At 38.9% G+C, this 20,467-nt stretch overlaps 1 protein-coding gene across 1 annotated transcript in view; it reads right to left on the bottom strand.

The window, feature by feature from the left end:
- Positions 1-20,467, bottom strand: part of TRHDE (thyrotropin releasing hormone degrading enzyme) — a 211,980-nt gene that overhangs the window by 26,496 nt on the left and 165,017 nt on the right. Inside the window, exons 11-15 of the mRNA XM_040596694.1 lie at positions 19,837-19,970; positions 19,683-19,738; positions 3,494-3,641; positions 1,303-1,400; positions 716-823 (exon numbers count right to left, since the gene is read on the bottom strand). Of these exons, the coding sequence (XP_040452628.1) occupies positions 716-823; positions 1,303-1,400; positions 3,494-3,641; positions 19,683-19,738; positions 19,837-19,970 (544 nt within the window). The remainder of the gene's footprint in view (positions 1-715; positions 824-1,302; positions 1,401-3,493; positions 3,642-19,682; positions 19,739-19,836; positions 19,971-20,467) is intronic.

Raw genomic sequence — 20,467 nt, 5'->3', positions numbered from 1 at the left:
TTATCTCAACCCTCAAGTTTTACCTTCCTTTCCAATTCTCCTCCCCATCCCTCTGGGTGAGGGGCAAGGGAGTGAGCAGCTGCGTGGGGCTTAAATTACCAGCTGACGTTAAACCACGGACATGCTGTCAAGCCCCTACAGTGCTGCTCGTGCTCAACACATCAGCTATCATATCATCCCATCTCTGAGACCTCACGTGACGTTTTCCATGTATTCCTGCATTAATTTCCAAGTCTTCATCCTTAAGTACTTCATAATATTACCCTAAAATAGATTGTCTCCTTTCTTACTTCTCAGTCGTTCTGCCTCTAACCTCTCTCACTTCTTTCATCACTTAGCACTTTCTGCTCTCTTGCCCCAACACAGCCTCCGTGTTGGTCTGCCAATGTGGCGATCACTAATCTTTCTTCGTTTAAACCCTTCCTTAGAACACATCTTCTCACCTTCTAGCACGTTAATTGCCTGACAGCAATTTATCAGGAGGGGGCAGAGGCTACGTGGGTGTCCCCTTCACCCACTCATACATGCATAGGTAAATAATTCATTCTGAAGCCCCACAGTCATTTTTAAATAACAGCCAGTGACCTCTGCTTCCTCCCATACCACTCTGCAGAACGAGGCACCATGGACAGGGGCAGGCAGGAGAGGAAGAGCATGCCAGCTGTATTGCCTCTGAGAAGGAGAAATGGGAAATACACATTTCAGTTCCACTTACCGGTTCCTATTGCTAGAAATCCAATCCGAGATTAACGTTGCAGCCTGCTGGTGACAGTGTTTGTTACCGAAGCTGCAGGCCAACATGATGACTTCCCGATGCAACTCTCTGTCCAAATTCAAGAAAGCAATAAGGCTGCATTAATAAATGTGTTTGAATGTTTACAAAAAGCTGTTTCTTGTAACAGTGGCATCAACTGATAGTTGGGCAAATAGCAAAGATAATCTAGCTATACAAATCCCAGTGTCAGTTTAATGCCTACAGCTGCTGCAACAAATAAAGGGTTGTGGACCAAAACCAGCCCCCATTTACACTATGCACTCTCCCTGACCTCTGTGGTCACATGATTCCAAGTTCTTAAATATCTAGTGCAGTCAGATACTAAAATAAGGCTTAGGAAATCATGTTCTCCAATCTCAGGAAAGAAATTAATCTCACAGGATCTGCTGCTCTCCCAGAAAAGAAAAACAGGATGACAGAGTTAGGGAAGTATGGCATGCTGAAGACGAGACCAAATTTTAGGAGAATGCATTATTACAACTATATCCCACAAACAATCAAACAGAAAAAAAGAAATGAAACAGTACTCATGTTGGTATGATGCTTGAACAAGCGATTTGTTTAAATTATTCGTTGGCCATCCGAGCTTGAGATACATTGAGGCAACTTGTCTTAAAATATACTCCTGAGGGGGGAAAGAAAAATATATTTAATGTTAACATTTATTTTTTATTTGGAATTCAAACGCTACTGACTATTGAGTTTTTGCCTTTTTACCCTCAAATAATGTCCAACTTTCCAAAGATTTTGATCTCCATTTAGCAAAGCAACATGTCCACTTGCAATCCTCCTTCATTGCTATAGTGAGAAGACTCTGTAGAACAGCTATTTGATTAGATGCCTAGTATATGACAATTTATTGTTATAAGCCCCATCAATTAAAAAAGCTTCTTACATGCTATTTTGAACTCACAATACACAGCTGAAAAGTTGCAAGAGTGGCAACAGCTTAATTTCTACTCTATGGCCAATCTCAACAGCATTGGGCATGTTCACTTTTAGAAGAATATTGTTTAATATCCATAGCCATGGTAAAAACGTTACGTAAGTACAGTCAATTGACTTCAGAATACAGAAAAATGTGGCCACAAATAAATTTATATATTTAGTGACACTATGCTTTAAGTTTAGGTTCTTGGTGTGGTTAAAAAACAAAGCAAGCCCAAGAGCTATTTTAATTACTTTTACTTTTTACACAGGAGACATATTTACATATTCTGACCAGTCGTGAGGGAAACCACTGTCATTGTATTCAATGTAATCTTTTGCCAGTGGAAATCACCCATTTGAAGAAGAGAACTGAGATATAAAGACCTGCATAGGAGAGCATCTGTTTTATTATTGTGAATGCACAGGCATGTATATATGATGTCAACACAAAAGGAGATTCATAGTGCAGCTTTCTTTAGCATGTATGTTATTCTGTGACTAAAAATATTTTTTATTTCCTCTGCTATCACCTCTGCTTTCAAAGCTCCCATCAGCAGTGATAAAACACAACCCAGCTGTGAATTTTACTGGCCTTATTTATTGAAATTGTGTTTTCTTTACACAGCCATGATTAAAAGTGAAATAGCAATGGCACACTCATAAGAATTTTTCTGTGCAGTTAGCAATAGACTAAACATGCAAATTATTTCAACGTAATTTTGTATTATGGCTCTAGTTTCCATGTAGGCCTACATGGCAGGTTCATGAAGAATTTCATTGTGTCTTTATTAATCTGTAGTATATGTTCTACAAAAATAATTGTCCATGTCAGCAGGTAGCTTTGTGTATGTGTGTGCATATATATACACGTATGTACTTATACATATATACATACATACAGCCACCTCTAGCTTCCTGCTGTCTAAGCATGTGTGTTTGTGGACACAGACACAAGCAAATATATGTTTGAGAAGAAAAAAAGCACCTTTACACTTTTCTGGCTGTAAAGAGTTCCTTCATTTGAAGGGTCTACAAAATTACAGTATATCGGCCATTTAAAATATGTAGAGTACATAAAATTCATAGCAAACAAAAACGCCCAAGAGTTCATAATTGTTACTGGCTACCCTCACATTCTGTGTACTTCATAAACCATGCTTCAGCGTAGCTATAATTTTTTTTTTTCAGGTAAAATGTTAAAATGTTTGTCATGTCTATCTTAATTATTTACTGCTAGCTGTTACTGCTGTCCCTTCGGACCCAATTACGAATGGGCTTTTGATTCAATGGCGATTTAATCCTTGTTAATTAAGGTAACTGCATTGAATTCACCATGACTTTTGGATGAAATAATGACTAAAAATCTTTACTTCAGTTGCGTGCATCCTATTCAGTTGTGCCTGCACTTGGTGTCCTTGCTGAGCTTGGGCACCAACCTAAATATCACCATGGGGCTCCTCAAAAGAGGAAATCTGGAAATAGATTACTTTGGCTCCTTCAAGTGAAATACTTTATTTGCCATAATATTTAATAGGAGGGATAATTAGCTTTCCTTTTACTAATCATATATGCCTCAAACAACAGTTATCACTGTTCAAATGCAAATGAACCAAAGCTTGACAACTGCTATGATTAGGAAGAAAGCTCATAACCCTAGGTCATTTAAAGTATCTGACTGGGGAACAGTTCAACCCTTGGCAATGAAAGGAAGGAGAGTGAGAGAAAGAAAGAAAGCGAAAAAAGGAAGCAGGCTGTGTGAAAAAAACAGAGGAAGACAGTATCTCTTACATTGAAGATGTTGTAGTTCTCTGTGCGGTCCAGCAATTTATCTAGAGGATAAAGAGCTCGGCTGGCAGCATGCCAAGGCAGAAAATCCTTCTCCTCTGAAAGGTATCTGATAATCTCCAAAGGAATATTCTGAGGCAAATAACCAGCTCTGTACAATAAAAGAAGTTAGTATTAAATTGTTTTTGCAGAAGATACATGACAAGGCAAAAATGACTTTTTTTTTCCAAACGAAACTAGAAGACCGAAAAACATGATAAACTCATCACACTATAATGACATAAAAGTGAACCTTATAAAAAATCAGCAACTCTCAGTTTCTCCCGACACGTGCAAGCATACTTACTGGATGAAGGAAGGATGAACACACATGAAAGGAAACTAGACAAGCTATGCCTACTTTATATGGATTCCAGTGGCTATAAAAGACATGAACAATGAAGTAATTGACTTTAAGCAAAAAACAAAAGGAAGGTGTTGCTTTGCAAGATTGAAAGCTGTCTGCATGAAATCAACAACCCATGGCATTTTGCTTCAGAGAACACTTCTACTGGCCATGGGCAACTGGAAAGAACTAGTGGTGAAGAAGCATCTTTAATTCCACAGTTATCCTCCCCTCTCTTATTCCTCTCCCTTAGAGCTGCCTTGTCTTCTATCCACATTAAGCCACTTTGGAATGACTAATCCAGTGACATCACTTTGGTTAAGGATGTTCCAGCACTTTCCACATGAACTATGTTTTTTTCAGGTGTTTATAAATCAATCAGCTAGAACTTTGTCCCATTCTTTTTCCATCATAAAAGACCTCTTCCTGCAAGGGAAAAAGTGTGTGTGTGTTGGGGGGGGCGGGGGGGGGGGGGGGGGCGGGGAGGGGCACAGTTCAGGAAAGCTTTTTAAATTAATAGCTTTACGGGTGCAATACAGACACAAGTATTTGAAAGCTGCTTTTTAAAACTGAGTACAGGAAACATCAAGCTTTAGGATTTGCTCTCATTTTCTTTTTCAAAACAGCATCTTTTCTTAACTATCCAGACTAGAGAAACAAAGTTTAACACTGTAGGCACAAACTTCCCAGAAACACACAGGTCTAGTCTTCTCTTGATGCGTGTGTTTAAATCCCAGAGGGGTTCTCTACCTGCCTAGAACAGAGATAATGATTCTGTTTTCATTAAACACTTAAAGTTAGAGGATTCCACAAGCTTCAATTTAACATAGGCTACAGTATGATATATCTTCATAGACTAGTTTTTCTCCTTGTTGGTTGCAAATGTTCCCCTTAATTTCCATCACTGTCTGGGGAAGGGATACATGCATATAACAAGCAAAGAAAATTACACAGATTATTATGGAAATGAACCAGTACGTATATGTTGATATAAATTTTTTTCTCAGTTGTAACAGCATATAAAAATACTTTGCTGAAATATTTGAAATAGATTGTTCTTTTTGGTATGATGCAAAATCATAGTTTCCTACCACATCCACACAAGCCATTGTTTTTCACACTCTCTACTGGAAGAGTTACACCCTGTTCCCTTTGTGTTCTCAAGAAAGGAGTTCATGTAACAGCTTTCAAAAGGATCTGTGCCACGTCCTTACGACGATACACTCCCCAGTCTGTCTGTCATCTTTGTCCACATTTTGTCAGCAAGATTCCGTTCTTAATTCCAGTTACAGAATATACTCGAGCAAGAAAACTAAGATATCTTGGTGAGCTCACTGTGTCACTCAGGAACTGAGCAGATATGAAATGAGAATGGTGGAGCTCTTAGAGTGGGTGGCAGACAGAGTTCAATGCATCTGAAGAGCAAGTTACTCCATTTTATAGGTCTTTCTTATTTCTGAAGCAGCAGAATATCATTAAGATGAGTTGTAGGTCTTAATACTTCGTAAAGATGTGCAACCATAATTAATGGAGCCAGAAGCAAGCTGGATTGACTGCAGTTAAAAATCTTTGAGATAATGTTAGCAAAGAGGTAAACTAGCTTGAAGTTGCACATATGTAATTAGTTCTTAATGGGATTTGTGATTATTGTTACTGATAACTTGATTGACATGAGAAAGTGTGGAGTAAGGAACAAGAGGATTAGCTCTAGGAAACATGCTGCTTCAGGAATAAACAGATGAATGTTTATTATAGCTGCACTAATGGACATTTAGGATCATGCTTCCGAAATTAAATCTCTGTATGCTAAGTGCAAAAGGGAAATCATCACTGCAAAATAAACAGATTATTTCTTTTTAAACTTAACTTCTCCATAAAGAAACATAAGAAGTGAACTCAGAGAGATCTATCTCTTATTCCTATTCTCTCGGCCTTCCTATTAAGTTTCAAAATCATGATTCTTAACTGATGGCAATCATCCTGTTCACATCATAAGCTTTTACTCTCATCATTCACTGCTTCTGACTTCTAAATTTATCAGCCCATTCAATTCTGCCTGCCTCTCTCCTGTTTCCCACTTTTCCTATTGTTTCCCTGAGGGTATACTCCTCCTCACAAAACCAGATTGTGGCAGTCTGAGTTTTTCCTGTTTACTTCTGAACTTCCTTCTCTTTCTGGGTATGACCCTTGAAGAGCTTATCCACAGTATCATCAACAGAATCAGTCCCAAAAGCACGAACAGGGATGAGGGGAGGTCTTTGTGGATGACATTACTATATAAATGACAAAACATTCATCACTTCAGATCATGATTTTGAGGGAAAGTGGTTTATGGCTGCTATGATCAATGTTAAACTCTGTCAGTACATGCTGGGCAGATGTGCTTCAAGTACACTGGCGAGGCTGGACCTCTGTGACAGACATATATACCCAAAATCCTCTTACAAATGGCAGTTAAGATAGGAGTACTTACCTGGTGAAAACAGAAGTGCTTCAGGAACTTTGCCTTGGAAGGATGTTCTTTATATTCTACACTACTTTATTGTGAGGCCTAGAGAAAACCACGATAGCCCTGTTCTTTCCCCTCAGCCACTAAGCCGTGTTTATGAACCTCTTATTCAAAATACACTGCACTTCCAGACTATTTGCCATTAAATAGTTTCTGTCAAGAGGTAGTGATAAGTACATTCATTGTTTTACCTTTTTGTGTAAAATACATACACCATCAGGTGGCTGACAACTAATTGAAATCACTTGTGTCATTTATAGAGCAGGACAATAACCAAGATCAGGAAAGAAGGCAGAACACAGAATGAGTCTGTTATGAGTATCTCTGTGAACTCTGGTGGAAAAACACAGACCCATAGAAATGTTAAACAGAAATGTTTAACAATTATCATTACAATAATAAGAAAAGTAATAGTAGCAACTTTCCCATCAAATGGAAAAATGTAAAATAATTTCCCTGCCATGTAATCTTCTCGAAATATTTACTCAAAGGCACTACAGAGTATAAGTACATAATCTACACATGCAGCTTGACTTATCACTCTCTTCCAACAATGTGACTTAGAAGGTCAGTGACAGAAATCCTTATTTTTCATGTATCTTTTTAGCCATCGATCATACTGCTATCCTTAAAAGTCCAGAAAAATTACTATCAGATATTGCCTGCCAAAGTCCAAATGCATGGGAGCCAGGGCTAAGAGACAAGGTTATTTTCCAGGTTAGCCATCTTGGAGGAAAATGGAAATATTGTGTGCCACTTGGGCAATACCTGATTATGGGTTATACTGAAACCAGGTAAAAAACACCAACACTGCAGAAATACTGCGATGTCCAATCTTATTCTGGTCTGAAACAGTCACATTGTTTCTCCAGGTATGTCTCCAGTAGCCACCCAAGAATCTTAACAAGCACCTATCTACAATCAATAAAAATTCTGCAGAGGAATCTGGGATAGTCTTGGCAAGTATCTTAACAGATAAAATAGTCAAGTCAAACAGTGTTGATTCATAAACATTGGCTGGACGAATATCAATGTTCAGGTTAAGCACATCTCAAGTGCAGGTTGAAAAGTTTATAAAACTTCACCTATAGCATCTAGAATGAAAAGGCTGGAAGCCACCTTAAGAACTCATCTACTCTCTCCCCTACCCAAAGCAGATTAATACCAATGCCATTCCTGACAGAACTTTGTCTAGTTTTGTTTAGTTAGGCCTCTAGTGATGGATATCCTAGGAGCACTAGAATTTCAGTGCTTCTCTTCTCAGAGGCATGATCATAAGAATATTATAACTCAGGTCTTTCGCAATGTAAATATTCACAGAAGGGTACCAACAGATCCATTTCATGTCCTAAAATGAACTGCTGTTTATTTAGCTTCAGTATAAACCACAAAAAGCAGGCATCCCTCTTTATTGTATTCTAGGTTAGAGAGTTTTGAGGGACATCACTGGTCACATGGATAGGAGCCCAGACTTAAAAAAGAGCCTCTACAAGCCATCTCTAAGCCAGCCTTCTCCATACTGAGTCATTTAAAAGAACTATGACTACAAAAGCAAAATTTAACTAAAAAGATCACATTTGAGATGCTTTGTTGTTTTATCACTTTTTATATAGTTGCCCTTACTCATCCGTTTATCAGCATATCAATCATTCTGTAGCCACTGTTACACATGAGAACTCTAGCATGTGTTAGAAACACTGCACCACACGAGGTTTGTCCTATCATCCACATTCTTTATTTCACAACTGCCGGCTGAACCAAAGTGGAGAACGGGAGAACAGGAACACAGAGTAGCAAAGTGATCCCCTTTAGTTATCGGACAAATTACCACCAGACAAACGTTCTGGTCCAGCAGATTTTTCATGCTTAAAGAGGCTGCTGACAAACTGTGGTAAAAAGGTGTTATCCCATTTTTATGACAAGGGCAAAGGTGGAAAATGACCTTTCAAAAGACAAATAGATATAGATATAGATATAAAGTGTCTTATGACATTATGTAATACCATAAGCACCAACCTTTAGCAAGGTACTATCCTGTTTACACTGAAGAAATTGCTAGGGTGGTCATTGCTACAAAGAAAAGAGGCAAAGAACAGAAAAAGAACGTACTGAACATGGTAATGAAATATCCCTCACAGAGAATTCCCACTAAAAATCTCATAGCAATCAAAACAAATCTCTAAATTACATGAGGTTTTTTAATACGTCAGATGAAAGCAGGAAATCTAGATTATATTATGAAACATCAGTGTGTATTCAGCTGCATTCTGACCTTGATTTGTTCTTTACACTGAGCCGCTGAACTTATGGACAGATCCCAGCACATTCATTTTCCCCTTAGGGACAAAGTACCAAATGGTAGTGTAATTGCCAAGGGAAAATTATTACTGTGTTCTGAATTATTTCTATCATAAATCCAGCACCAGTCAAACAGACTCTGTCACAAAAACGACAGGGTTGCCATACACTGATGAGAGTCCCACATACAAGGGCACCATAAATCCCTTAGTCCCACCACTCAACAAAGTCATTATAAGTCATGTGTTTAAATCAAAATTAGAAAATCCAAGCTGGCAGCAAACTGGTCTTCATTGTTGAAACAATGGAAATGAGGTGATTTAGTTGCTGCTGGTTTAAAACTCACTCTGCATCATCTGTTTCTTATGAAATAAGTAAAACATAACTAGCTTTTTGTCTGGGTAGTTTTGAAGGAGGAAAACACAGCTCTTCAGAACATAGATGTGCAACTGATTAACTTCAGTTCTATTTCTATGCATGTGCAATATAAGAATAATTAGATTATACTCATTAACCCGTAAAGGGACAGTTTAGGATTCTTATTCATTCTTTTACCTTTAAAGTCAAGTGTGTGGATTAGAATAATTCACAGAGAAACTTGGTTCCAATTTAAATGTATTTGGCTTTTTCTAACCCTATTCATTTATTCTGGACTGACTAAGGACTGGTGTCTCTACTGATGTATTCAGAATATTCTTTCCCACACTGCTTTAGGAGCAGTTCTTTGGCAGCTGAGTAAAAACAGGTATGTTGAACCCTGACAGGTAAAAAAGGCTTCAAGCAAGGTGACCCACGCAACAGGGAAGCCAACTCTGTAGTCACAGATTTCACCTTCAACTCCTGCATGACTAGGAAGTCAAAGATTAAAAACTTATGATGACTGCCATCCATGTTCAACAAGGGAAGCTGGAAATAGAATGTTATCTCATAGAAAACTAACGGGCAACCTGTAAAAAAGACCCTGTGATCTCCAGTATCAAAGAATGATCTACCTCATCTTCCACTCCCAGGGCTGGGCTGCCTTAGGACCAGATAAGGACTCTGCTTTTCTAAGACATCCAAAGTGACTTAATGGAGGCATTATGATTTGTACCAGCTATGGACTTCCACGTAAACAGGACAGGAATGCACACCTACCCTTTGATAAATACAACAGCAACTTTTGGCTTACAAGCTCATTTTAAGTACTAAATTTAATCAGCATTCAACCTCTACAACATCAAAGGATTCAGTGAGTATGATGGTTTTAAGTGAAGCCTGATTATTATTGTTATGTTTTCTTACAAGCAAAATATTTGAGGACTCTTCAAGTGACATTCAACTCCACACAAGAGCATTTGAAGCATCCTACAAAGAATAGTTCAAATTCAATGTAATTATCAGAGTATCATATGGCTTAAGTTATCTTGCACGGTTTTTAGAGTTGTCACATAAGTAAAGGCTAATATTAATTTGTATTAATTACCTTTGTTTAAAACAGAAAAAAAACCCACCCACACTTAAAACCCCATTTGTAAAAATGCAACAAAAATGCCTTCAAATTGGAGTTCAGTATCTCTTCTTTCCTCTTCTTCCCCATATAAAATATATATATATAAAAACAAAGCAGTGCAAGATGAAAAGGAATAATCTCACTGCTGAAAATTAAGCAGTAAGTTAGGTATGTAATGTTTTTCATCATCATGAAACCTTGATTTTTGAGAAGTATGTAATTCACACACCTAAATTAACTAAAGAAATTTGAGTGTATTTCAGGGGCTAACAGATGTCAGTTTCAGATGACTCAATTATTTAAAGTGTTACCTGTTTTCTTTCTTGATGATTTTGTTGGGAAGAGCAGAATGAAACAGCCTTTCTATTTCTTAAGTTCTCAATAGGCAATGTTATCTATGACAGCATGTTTGAGCAAATTCAAAATTCAGTTTGTTTATTATTATGCACAATACTTTTTCATATCTCTCTTTTTTCCTGTTATAATGTTTATAATTTGCATATCAGTCAGCCAAGTGAAATATGTGTTTAAAAGCTAGAAACTTCATATGGAAAGCACAGAAGCCTGATCTTGAAAATACATATATAATCTGAATTTTGTTTTCCAGAATATATACAAATTGGATAGTGTTTCTACAAAAGCAATTCCCTATAAAGATATTCATAGTAAAAGACTCTCTGAAATTCTCATAACCCCTCACCTATTCTCTTATCTCCATTCTACAGACAGAAAACAGACACAGTTTAAGTGATTTTACCAAGATCACCCAGGAAGTCTATAGTAGAAACAGCATCCCAAGTTTCTCTAGTCCCCGTGCACTGTCTTAGTCATAGTATGGTCCTTCCTGTCATTTATTGCTTGATTTCTGGGTAGAGAAAGCCACATTTCTAACTAAATAGGAAGGAGCTGAGCTAAGACAACACTGATCCCCAAGACTTCTCTAAATTTTATCAAGCAAAGGGACTTTAGTGTACATGAGATGAAGACCAAAAGACTTGAAAGCATAATCTGCACTTTGAATTCAAAAGTTCACCCTGGCAGTGTGTTCTGCCAAGCGGACAGAGCATACACCAACAAAGACCAGAGCTCTAGACAACGATCCTGGCCAAGAGCAATTGGATGAGCCCAAAAAGCAGGATCGTGTCTGAGAAGCAATGGTGCAGTCAGGTCAAAACAGCAGGCAAAGCAGTCAGTAGCCTAAGGCAGCAGACTATTTTCTTTATGCTGATGAGGCATCGGCATTGTCTTTTCTAGCTAGAAAAGTTGGCTCTTGCCATTCATTCATCTATTCTATGTCAGTGTTGGAAAAGGACAGGTTGTTTAAAGCAGCACCTCCAGCCTCTCAGGGTGGCTCATTGCTGCTACCTTGGCCCAGGTAGCAGCAGGGTCTTTTGCTCTCCATACTAGCCCTGCCAGAACCTCAGAAAGAAAAGTAATGGGGTTCTGGGGTAAGGATAAGGAGGAAAAAAAGCTGCTTATTGTGTGAGGACAGGTAAGGGAGGTGGGGAGGAGGGCTGACCAGGCAGCTGTGGGAAAGAAAAAGCAGCCTGTAGATGAGAGAAAAGCACAGGGAACAGGTGTATGCTAGGTAGGAAAGTATAGGGCCCCCACAGAATGGTGTAGGTGCTGGGTGAAGACTTCCCCGTGCCCCACCAACACACACATTCGTGAAGCCATAATTGCACCTCTCAGCCCCCTTTCCAATACTCACTTGCTAAGTTGCTCAGCAAGGTCCACTCATGTCACTCTCCTCCTCTTGTTTAACCTCAATCTCCAAGTTAGGTGTTCTCTTGACATGTAATTCACACCTGGTTTAATTAATGTTCCCAAAAATAATTTCACAGATTGTTCCCCTGCCCTGTCACTAGACAGCAGTCCGGGGCACCTGAGCTGCAACCTGGATACATCCATACCAAGCGGACTTCAGAGACCAGTAACAGACCAAGACAACGGAGTGAAAAGACAATGGGCTAACAACCATTATCTAAAAATAATTCTTTCACTCCCTTGAAACCAGAGTCATGTTTTCCTGTCAGTTTATTCTGGGTTCAGCTAAGAATATAGAGTTAATGCAGTTTACAGGATTAAACAATTGCTGCTATAATAACTCAGAAGTACCAGAAATAATTGAAGCATAGGCAAATTTTGTGGGGATGTGGAATAACATCACCCACTTCTACAGGATAGACGTATACTAGACCAAGACCTACCCCCTGCACTAAACACTGCAGAGAACTCAGATCCACAGTGTCTCTTTTGTATGTGCTGAAGAGTATTCTCCAACTTCTTCCCCAGCTCTTGGCATGTTTTTCTATCATCCAGGCAGCACTGGCACTTCCCTGGAATGTATGGTACAACTTGCTTTACTGCTCTTATCTATGCAACAGGATCAGATGCACATATGATACTTACTGCAAAGGCAGAATTGACTTTAAGTGTGCTTACTCTCCAGAATTGCTTTGATTCTTCTTGTACAAACATATGCAAACGTTAGCTTTAATGTGTAGCTCCATGTAAAGCAGATATCAAGGCTGTGATATGTCACAAAACATATGGACTGACATGCAGCATATGGAATGAATGATGGCTACCTTAAAACATTTGTAGCTTTCCATTTTTTCTAAAAAAGGCACAGCTGCTCTGGCCCATTCAGAGAGTATTTACGTCAAAGGAAATCCAACAAATTCTGTAGGAAGCCATATCTAAATCAATTGCTGGTGAACCATCATCAACATTTGCCTGACAGTGGAAGAGGGTTACTATAGCATCTGCTGAAATAATTTAGATGAGGCCTCATTTATTAAAATAGTAAACCTATATTACTATTAATCCAGTGTAACACAATCTATCGATCTCATACTCGCTCTCTTAGCTGGTAGTCAGAGGCAGTAATTAAGGGAGCTGCTTAACATACCTGTTTGCCTCTGTGTTGAACTATCAGCAAATGTGATCAGGAGTAATAATGAAGGCTGGAGTTAAACTGCAGTTTATTCATTTAAATAGATCCTATATGACTGTTTATAAATACCCAAGCAAAACAAGGTCAACAACCCTGGATCTGGCTGCTGAAAATTTGAAACATTTTGAAGTACATTAATTGGGTTAGATGAGAACTTCTACCTTTGTCACCTACTTATCATCCAGTCCCAGAATTTTAAAGGGTCCTCAAATGCCTTGACTTTCCCTGACATTACACTGAACAGGACTTTAAGTAACACAAACAAGTGTAACATGAAACCAATTAGCTCACATATATTGGAAGACTTCACATGTTACAATAAATGAAACAATCTCTGGAGAAGGAAAAGAACAGTGATGATCAGTTGAACTCCACTGTTTAGTTTGTTATTGCTGTGGTTTAACCCCAGCCAGCAACTAAGCACCATGGAGCCACTCACTCGCTCCCTGCCATCCCGCAGCAGGATGGGAAGGAGAATTGGGGAAAAAAGTAAAACTGGTGGGTTGAGATAAGCACAATTTAATAATTAAAATAAAACATTATAATAGTATCAACAACAATGACAACTGTAATGAAAAGGAGGGAGGGAGAGAGAGTAATAAAACCCAAAGGAAAAAACAACAAGTGATTTACAACACAATTGCTCACCACATGCTGACCCATGCCCAGCCGGCCCCTGAGCAGGGATCCGCCCCTCCTAGCCAACACCCCCCCCCCCCCCATGAGCATGACGTTGTATGGTATGGAAAGTATAAACTGGAGGACTAGTTACAAGATAACTCTCAGTTTACAGAAATGTTCAAGGCCAGGTTGGATGGGGTTTTGAGCAACCTGGTCCAGCGGAAGGTGTCTGTCCCTGCCCATGGCAGGGGGGTTGGAACTAGATGATCTTTAAGGTCCCTTCCAACCCAAACCATTCTGTGATTCTGTGATTCTGGGAGGTGGTGTTGCTTCAGATAGCTGAATGGATAATATGTTGTTGTCGGAGTCACAATACTTCACATCTAGGAATTAACTTAAGGAACAAGCAGAGGCTTGGCTTTGATTTGTTGGGGTGTGTGTTGTATGTGTATGTGTGTTGGGTTTTTTTTAATTTTTTAGAAAAAAAATAAAACAACGATATGATTTTCCAGGTTCCAAAGGCTATACTTTAACTTTAACGTTAACTGAGACTTACTTTTAAAATTAATTTCTCTGTTCAAGTTGGTGAGAAGGTGATCTAGAGTGAGCATTAGATTACTTCAGTATTTTACTTCTGGAACCAACCTTGGAGTCAAAAGCACCTGCTGTTAAAGATAAATTTGTGTCAAGGGAGAGAATCTGGATTTATATATTGAAAAGTAGCTTGGCACTGCCTTTTCCCTTACCCTCAGACTTTGGTTTCCTAGAGTCAGCAGAACTCACAGCTTAGAAAGAAGCAAGCCAAGAAGATGTGATTAACAGCAGGAAAACAACCTTCATAACATCATGTATCTGCACCAGGTTCCTGGCTGTGGCCTGGTGAATGGAATCCTGAGAGGTGAGAACTCTCATGAAGGTCATCTCCAGCAGGGAAGCCGCTTAGGTCACAGACAATTCTGAAAGCGTGGGGTTTTTGTAGCTGCTTGTTTCTGACACAGCTCCCTATATCTCTGAAGTCTACAGGGGCAGGCTTTTCTGGCCTAAAAAACAAACATCTGAAGAGAGTATAGCTCACTCTCCCCCTCATCTGTGAAGGGAAATGGACAGCACTCCAACATGGCCATCAGGGACTGGAGCAGAAGAACAATTATTTAACAACACTGCTTTATGTTTTCTCATTAATCCAGTTAAGAAAAAGCTTCCAATAAACATCAAAGAAATGCTGCTAAGAATATGCAAGAACTACTGCCAAGCTTTATCATTGGCCTTTGCTAATGTGTAACCAGAGTGAAGTCTTGACATGCACTGTACTGTCCCCAGGCCTACGACCCACCTGAAAAGGAAGTCAGGAAAATGCCCACAGAACGCCACCACTATCTCTTCAACCATGGAACAGAAGACAAGGTATTAATTGACAGCAAGACATATTGTCAGCATCAAAAAAGGTTTCCTGAGCAACTAGCACACAAACCAAGCACCTGCCGCCTTAATACGGCGAGCTGGCGATGGTGCAGGCATGGTCAAAGGGTGATGAGAAACACGTTAGGTTTCAAGAGACAAAACTGATGGATTCTTCCAGAACTGGAAAGAACAATAACTATTTTATATGACAGTAAAATAGGCATCCACAGTCACATGTGATCCAACACTGATCAACACTGAATACAAACCAGATCTATTTCTTTGACATAATATTGGATTAAGTCAACCGTTTAATGAGGGGAAGAGAATATAAAGATTTAGAGGCCAGCAAGGAAGAACTAGGGGTGCCACAATACTCCTGACATTAGGAGGGTAATTTATCTTATCCTATGTGGTTAAGTGGCTTTGACAGGTCAGGTGCACGTTTCTCTCCATTAACTGTCAGTCTACTGCAAGGTGACAAGCTCAGATTTACAGATCTACCTTTGGGATGCTTAAAGTGGGACGCATCCCACCTCACATACTCACTAACTGACCCCTTATCCTAAGGAAAGAGAAAGGAGAAGCTGACAACATTACACTCTCAAGAAACAGTAGGATCTTTGTTATTTCCTGTAATACTACTTATTGGAGCTATCTGAACTGCCCTCTTCTCAGCTTAAGCTTAGGAGAGAACGCAGCTTTCACAATGAACACATCCCATTTACTATAATAAACATTTTCAAATTGTACTGAAATTCCACGGAAATCATACAAAACAAAAGATAAAGGATCTTCAAGAAGAAGGGAAGATATAGCACCAAGGTGCTGTTCTTGCTCAAGAATTTGGGGCATGTATTTTCATAAGCTACGTTACTTCCCAGGCTATAGTTCCCCAGATCCTCAGGGTGTGTGCAGTACTACAGCTGAGAACAGAATTACACCTAAAAATCTGAAAAACAAACAAGCTTGCAAGACTCAAACACAGTGAGCAAGCTCCAGCTTTCTTTATTGTTGTTATTCAGTAAAACTCTGCTTGATTAATTTTATGGAACCAAAAAAACACCACGAAGGAAGAAGCAGGAATATATTTCCATACAAAATGGGCAAAACCTTATGAAATTAAAGTTATAAAGCTTAAAATACTCCTTGAAGCTATCAATTCGTTTATGTTATTTATTTTTGAGAAGTCATTATGCTGGACACTAAAAGGCTAATAAACATTCTGGAGGAATGAAATCAAACACACTTCTTTTTTTCTTTTTTTTTTTTTTTTTAAAAAAAAAGTGGTGCTCCAAAATATATGAGCAATTTTTTTCATCTTTCTCCAGAGTTAAATATTATTAGATTTCACTGAAGGTAAGACCTGTACTTGTTCCACAAACAAAATCAGTCAGCAGTAAAACTACACAGCAATATCATGTTAGGACACACCATATTAGGACAGTGGAAAGACTGAGTCAAACCTTTCTGGTGGGGACTGCACATTATATCTGTATCAAGTTCAACAACACACTAGGGAGTATTTCAGAAGTTTCTAAGAAGGACAGGGTATTTTGAAGAAACAGTCTCTTAAGTACATTAAAAAGAACTATTCATGTTAGAAATTCTTTTAGAAAGGACCAGCACGAATTTAAGAAGTTATGTTGTCATTTTTGTATTATTTTATCACTGAAAATAACAGCTAGGGATTAAAACCAAAGTATGTATTCCACAGTACTCTCTCTGAAAATGTGTATCTTTATAGTTGTAGACAAGGAGATAACACGAGTGCAGCTAGGGACCACATCTTAGGACTAAATTACTCTTAAAACCAGCCAGTCTTCTCCGAAGCCAGGTCTAAACTACCAATTACTACCTCTATGCCTGGTCAACAAGGCTACTCACCTCTTCTCATGTCACAGTCAGAGACAATCGTATGCATTTAATCTCCCCATCACGTAACATTATACGGGCAGGGAGAAACACATGCTGTGTTTAGATAAGCTGCTTTTAGGCTGATGGTGGCCTTCTGAACACTGACTTTTTGAGGAAACCGAAAGGGTCTGTGTGATTTTGACAGCCCTTGAAGCTTGTTTTAGGAACACCGCTGTGTCACGTGGGAGCACCCGACACAGCAGAGGCAGCCGTGCCACACTACCGTGTTGGCATGCGATTCCCCATTGCCTGACCCACCAAGAGCTTCTCCATCTGCTTTCATAATAGCAGAAGTTCGGGCACTCTGCCATCAGGGCCTGCCCCCAGCACACTCCTCTTCTAACAGTCTCTTGATGACTCTCTAGTCCTACTTGTGATAAGGGAACAGAGCAAGTATTAGGCCCATTCCTCAGCTTTCTTTGTCTGGGAGAGGGGAAATGAAACAAAAAATACCAATATCTTCGTAAAAAGGTACTAAATAGTCGGCTAGCTAATTAAACTTACTTCAGCATCACTATAATGGTCTGGGTTTTTTTAATAGGAAAGATAATAGATGAATAAACTAAAAAAAGTATACCCTACATGGCACATTTAGTCAAGTCCACATATCTTACTGTTACTCTTGAAATACGGAACATAAATCTACTGTTTGTAAATATACGGATCTTTCATCCACCCAGATTGGCTTGTAAGGCATTTACTCAAGGTGACACTACTGATAGGAGTCTGTGCAGAGATTTTAAAGAAACAGGAATCTAGCTATGTATCCCTGTTGGAAGAATATTTCCTCATAAGTAATATCTATGCATGCACATGTGTATACACTGCAAATATTTAGCTCAACTACTTTTTTCCATGGTGCGTGAGTAGCAAATGCAGCAGCAGTCTGCTGCAGCTCATTGTTATCAAAAGAAAGTAAAGTTTTGACAATGTGAAATCTTGTGAAAGATTTCACAGCTCTTTGGTATAGTTACCTCTGGAAAAGCAGCAGGATCCAGTATCACCATAAAACTGCTTTGGAAAGCAAGTGGGAAATGCATTACTCATCTAATCTGTGGGTGGATTTTAGATACACAAAACTTGGCCAGACAGTGTAGGATGGGCTTGCCTTTATGCTTCATGAACAAGACATCCTAGAACACTGGCTTGGTACTGACTCAGAAGAAAACCACTCACCTACAAGTACAGGTTTAAGAAACAGCTTTTTTTGGTGTCTGGCTTTTCAGGGAAGTCTAGCCACTTCTGACTGTGTTCAGTGCATGGGAAAAGAAGAAAGCACCATACTGACTCTGTCTAACTGCACACTGCTTTTCTGAGGTGCCAAAACCAAATAAAATCAGAACAGACTCTTACATCACTGAATATTTAGTGTTCTTCTAACTGTCTAGATACTTCAGAATATTCTGCAATATTCTACTAGTCTGAGAGTACACAAATCACAGTCCTTCACTGTTGCCAATGGGAAGATGCTATGGGGCAAGAATGAAGGGCAGTGCAAAAAGCAAATGGATCCTCCATCTCTCCCCATGATGTCTCTCCCTACTATGTCTCTGGACTGTTAAGTAAAGGCCATATATTCAGTCTAGCACTGGCAGCAGGAACAGCGTGGTAGGGCACACAACTGTGTTTTACTGCAGCGATGCTGGAACATCACTGAGTGATAATTTCTGTGTGACACTATGCTTGAATCTCAAAGATCTCCGGTGACCGTTTGTAGTGAAATGTACCTCAGTACTGCCGATTCTTGCAAGCCCCTGCTCAAATATGGCTATAAATACACCAGCAAACAGGAAAGCCAGTAGTATCAGGAATTCTTTTCACACTGCCTTTGACATCACAGTGTTTTATTGAGGCAGTGTTCCCAGGTACCTCAAGAATCAAAAAAGTTTGAAATGTTCCACTACTTTCCTCTCATTTTACACTTTCATTATCAACATGTTAGATGTCCTGTTTTCAAAATGGGTACAATTCCATCGCCTCAGTTCATAAAGAAGGTGTTACCTAACCAGCACTGTATGTGTTAATTCTCTCTCTAATCATAATAAAACACAAAATGTTGCATAAATTCCAGAAATGCTTAATGGAACTCTGATTTTTCATTCTGCATGAAAAGCATCACACAGAAAAAGAGTCTGTTCTAGCAGATTACAAGGAAAGAAAGATATTGGAGAAATGATATAAAAGTACAAGTCAGGGCAAAAAAAATTACTGAAGCTTGAAGATGCCTTGCATCACAAATTAAATACAGCATAAGGGTCAGTTATAAAAAAAGAGAGGTGAGGCATTAGGGAGAAACAGAAGAAAAAACCCTCATTCATTAGAGAAAGAGGAAAGAGATTATTTATCTCCGAAGTGTTAAATTGAACTTGCTGCAAAATTGATCAGACCTTTCCAGACTCGGAAATACCCTACGGCAATTATTGATCAAGAGTAGTGAATGGGCTACAGACCATGTTTATGTGCCATACAAAAAAAAATAAAAGGGAGCGGAAAAGAACCGAAGCGTGTTTAAAATATATCTAAGTTGAAACACACTCAACTGCTGAGTTAATGACTGCATGACTTATTGCAGCAATGTGTATGAGGATAGATTATTTTCAGGAAACATACCTGGCTAGATTGAATGCATCATCGATCAAGCCTGCTCGATTACTGACAGAGATAACCTGTGAGGGGCAAGTACAAAAATTGAATCATTTAGGGTGATGAAACTGTGAAGGTTCACCTACCAAAGCGGATTTTAGGGATGAGAAGATGAGCTTACCTCATGGTTCCTTGTTAGCTGATTAATGAGCAGCCTCCAATTCCTAATATCATAATTAACTCTAAAGTAGCCAGTCTGGTTGATGTTCCCCAGCAACCAATTTGCCTCTTCCAAAGCAGGAATTCTGTGGTGTTCTGGAAACAAAGAACAAGATGGGAAGGGGACTTGGTTTTACATTTAAAAATTCTGAAGGTGTATCTGTTAAATTCACTCCTTATTTAAATATCCATGAAAGCAGTAAAATTAATTTAAAAACTAACAAAATAATTATGACTGATTAATAATTTCCTTTATCTGTTCTATGCAGAGAGACAGCAGCTGACATTCCTATGGGGACCTTTTACCCACACAGAATCCAAGGGTGTTTTTTTCCTGGCAAATAGTATTTATATGAGAGCTGCCTATTTTAAGTCTGGTACCCTGATGCTGGCTATGCTAAAATAGCTTTCTACAACTGTAACTCAATTAATTCAATGGATGTGCTATAGGAAGAAGACTAAGTCTGTGACTAAAACAAAAAAAAACTTAAGCTGTGCTGCATGTAGTCAATGTAGCTTTTATATTTGATTTTAAATTAAAGTATTTCCAAGTGTAGAGCTTCCAGCTGCTAACCACTGAGAAGCTCCCCTTT

The sequence above is a fragment of the Falco naumanni genome, chromosome 5 (assembly GCF_017639655.2).
Source record: "Falco naumanni isolate bFalNau1 chromosome 5, bFalNau1.pat, whole genome shotgun sequence".
Lineage (NCBI taxonomy): Eukaryota > Metazoa > Chordata > Aves > Falconiformes > Falconidae > Falco > Falco naumanni.
The sequence above is the reverse complement of the archived record's forward strand: the minus strand, read 5'-3'. Positions and strand labels throughout refer to the sequence as shown.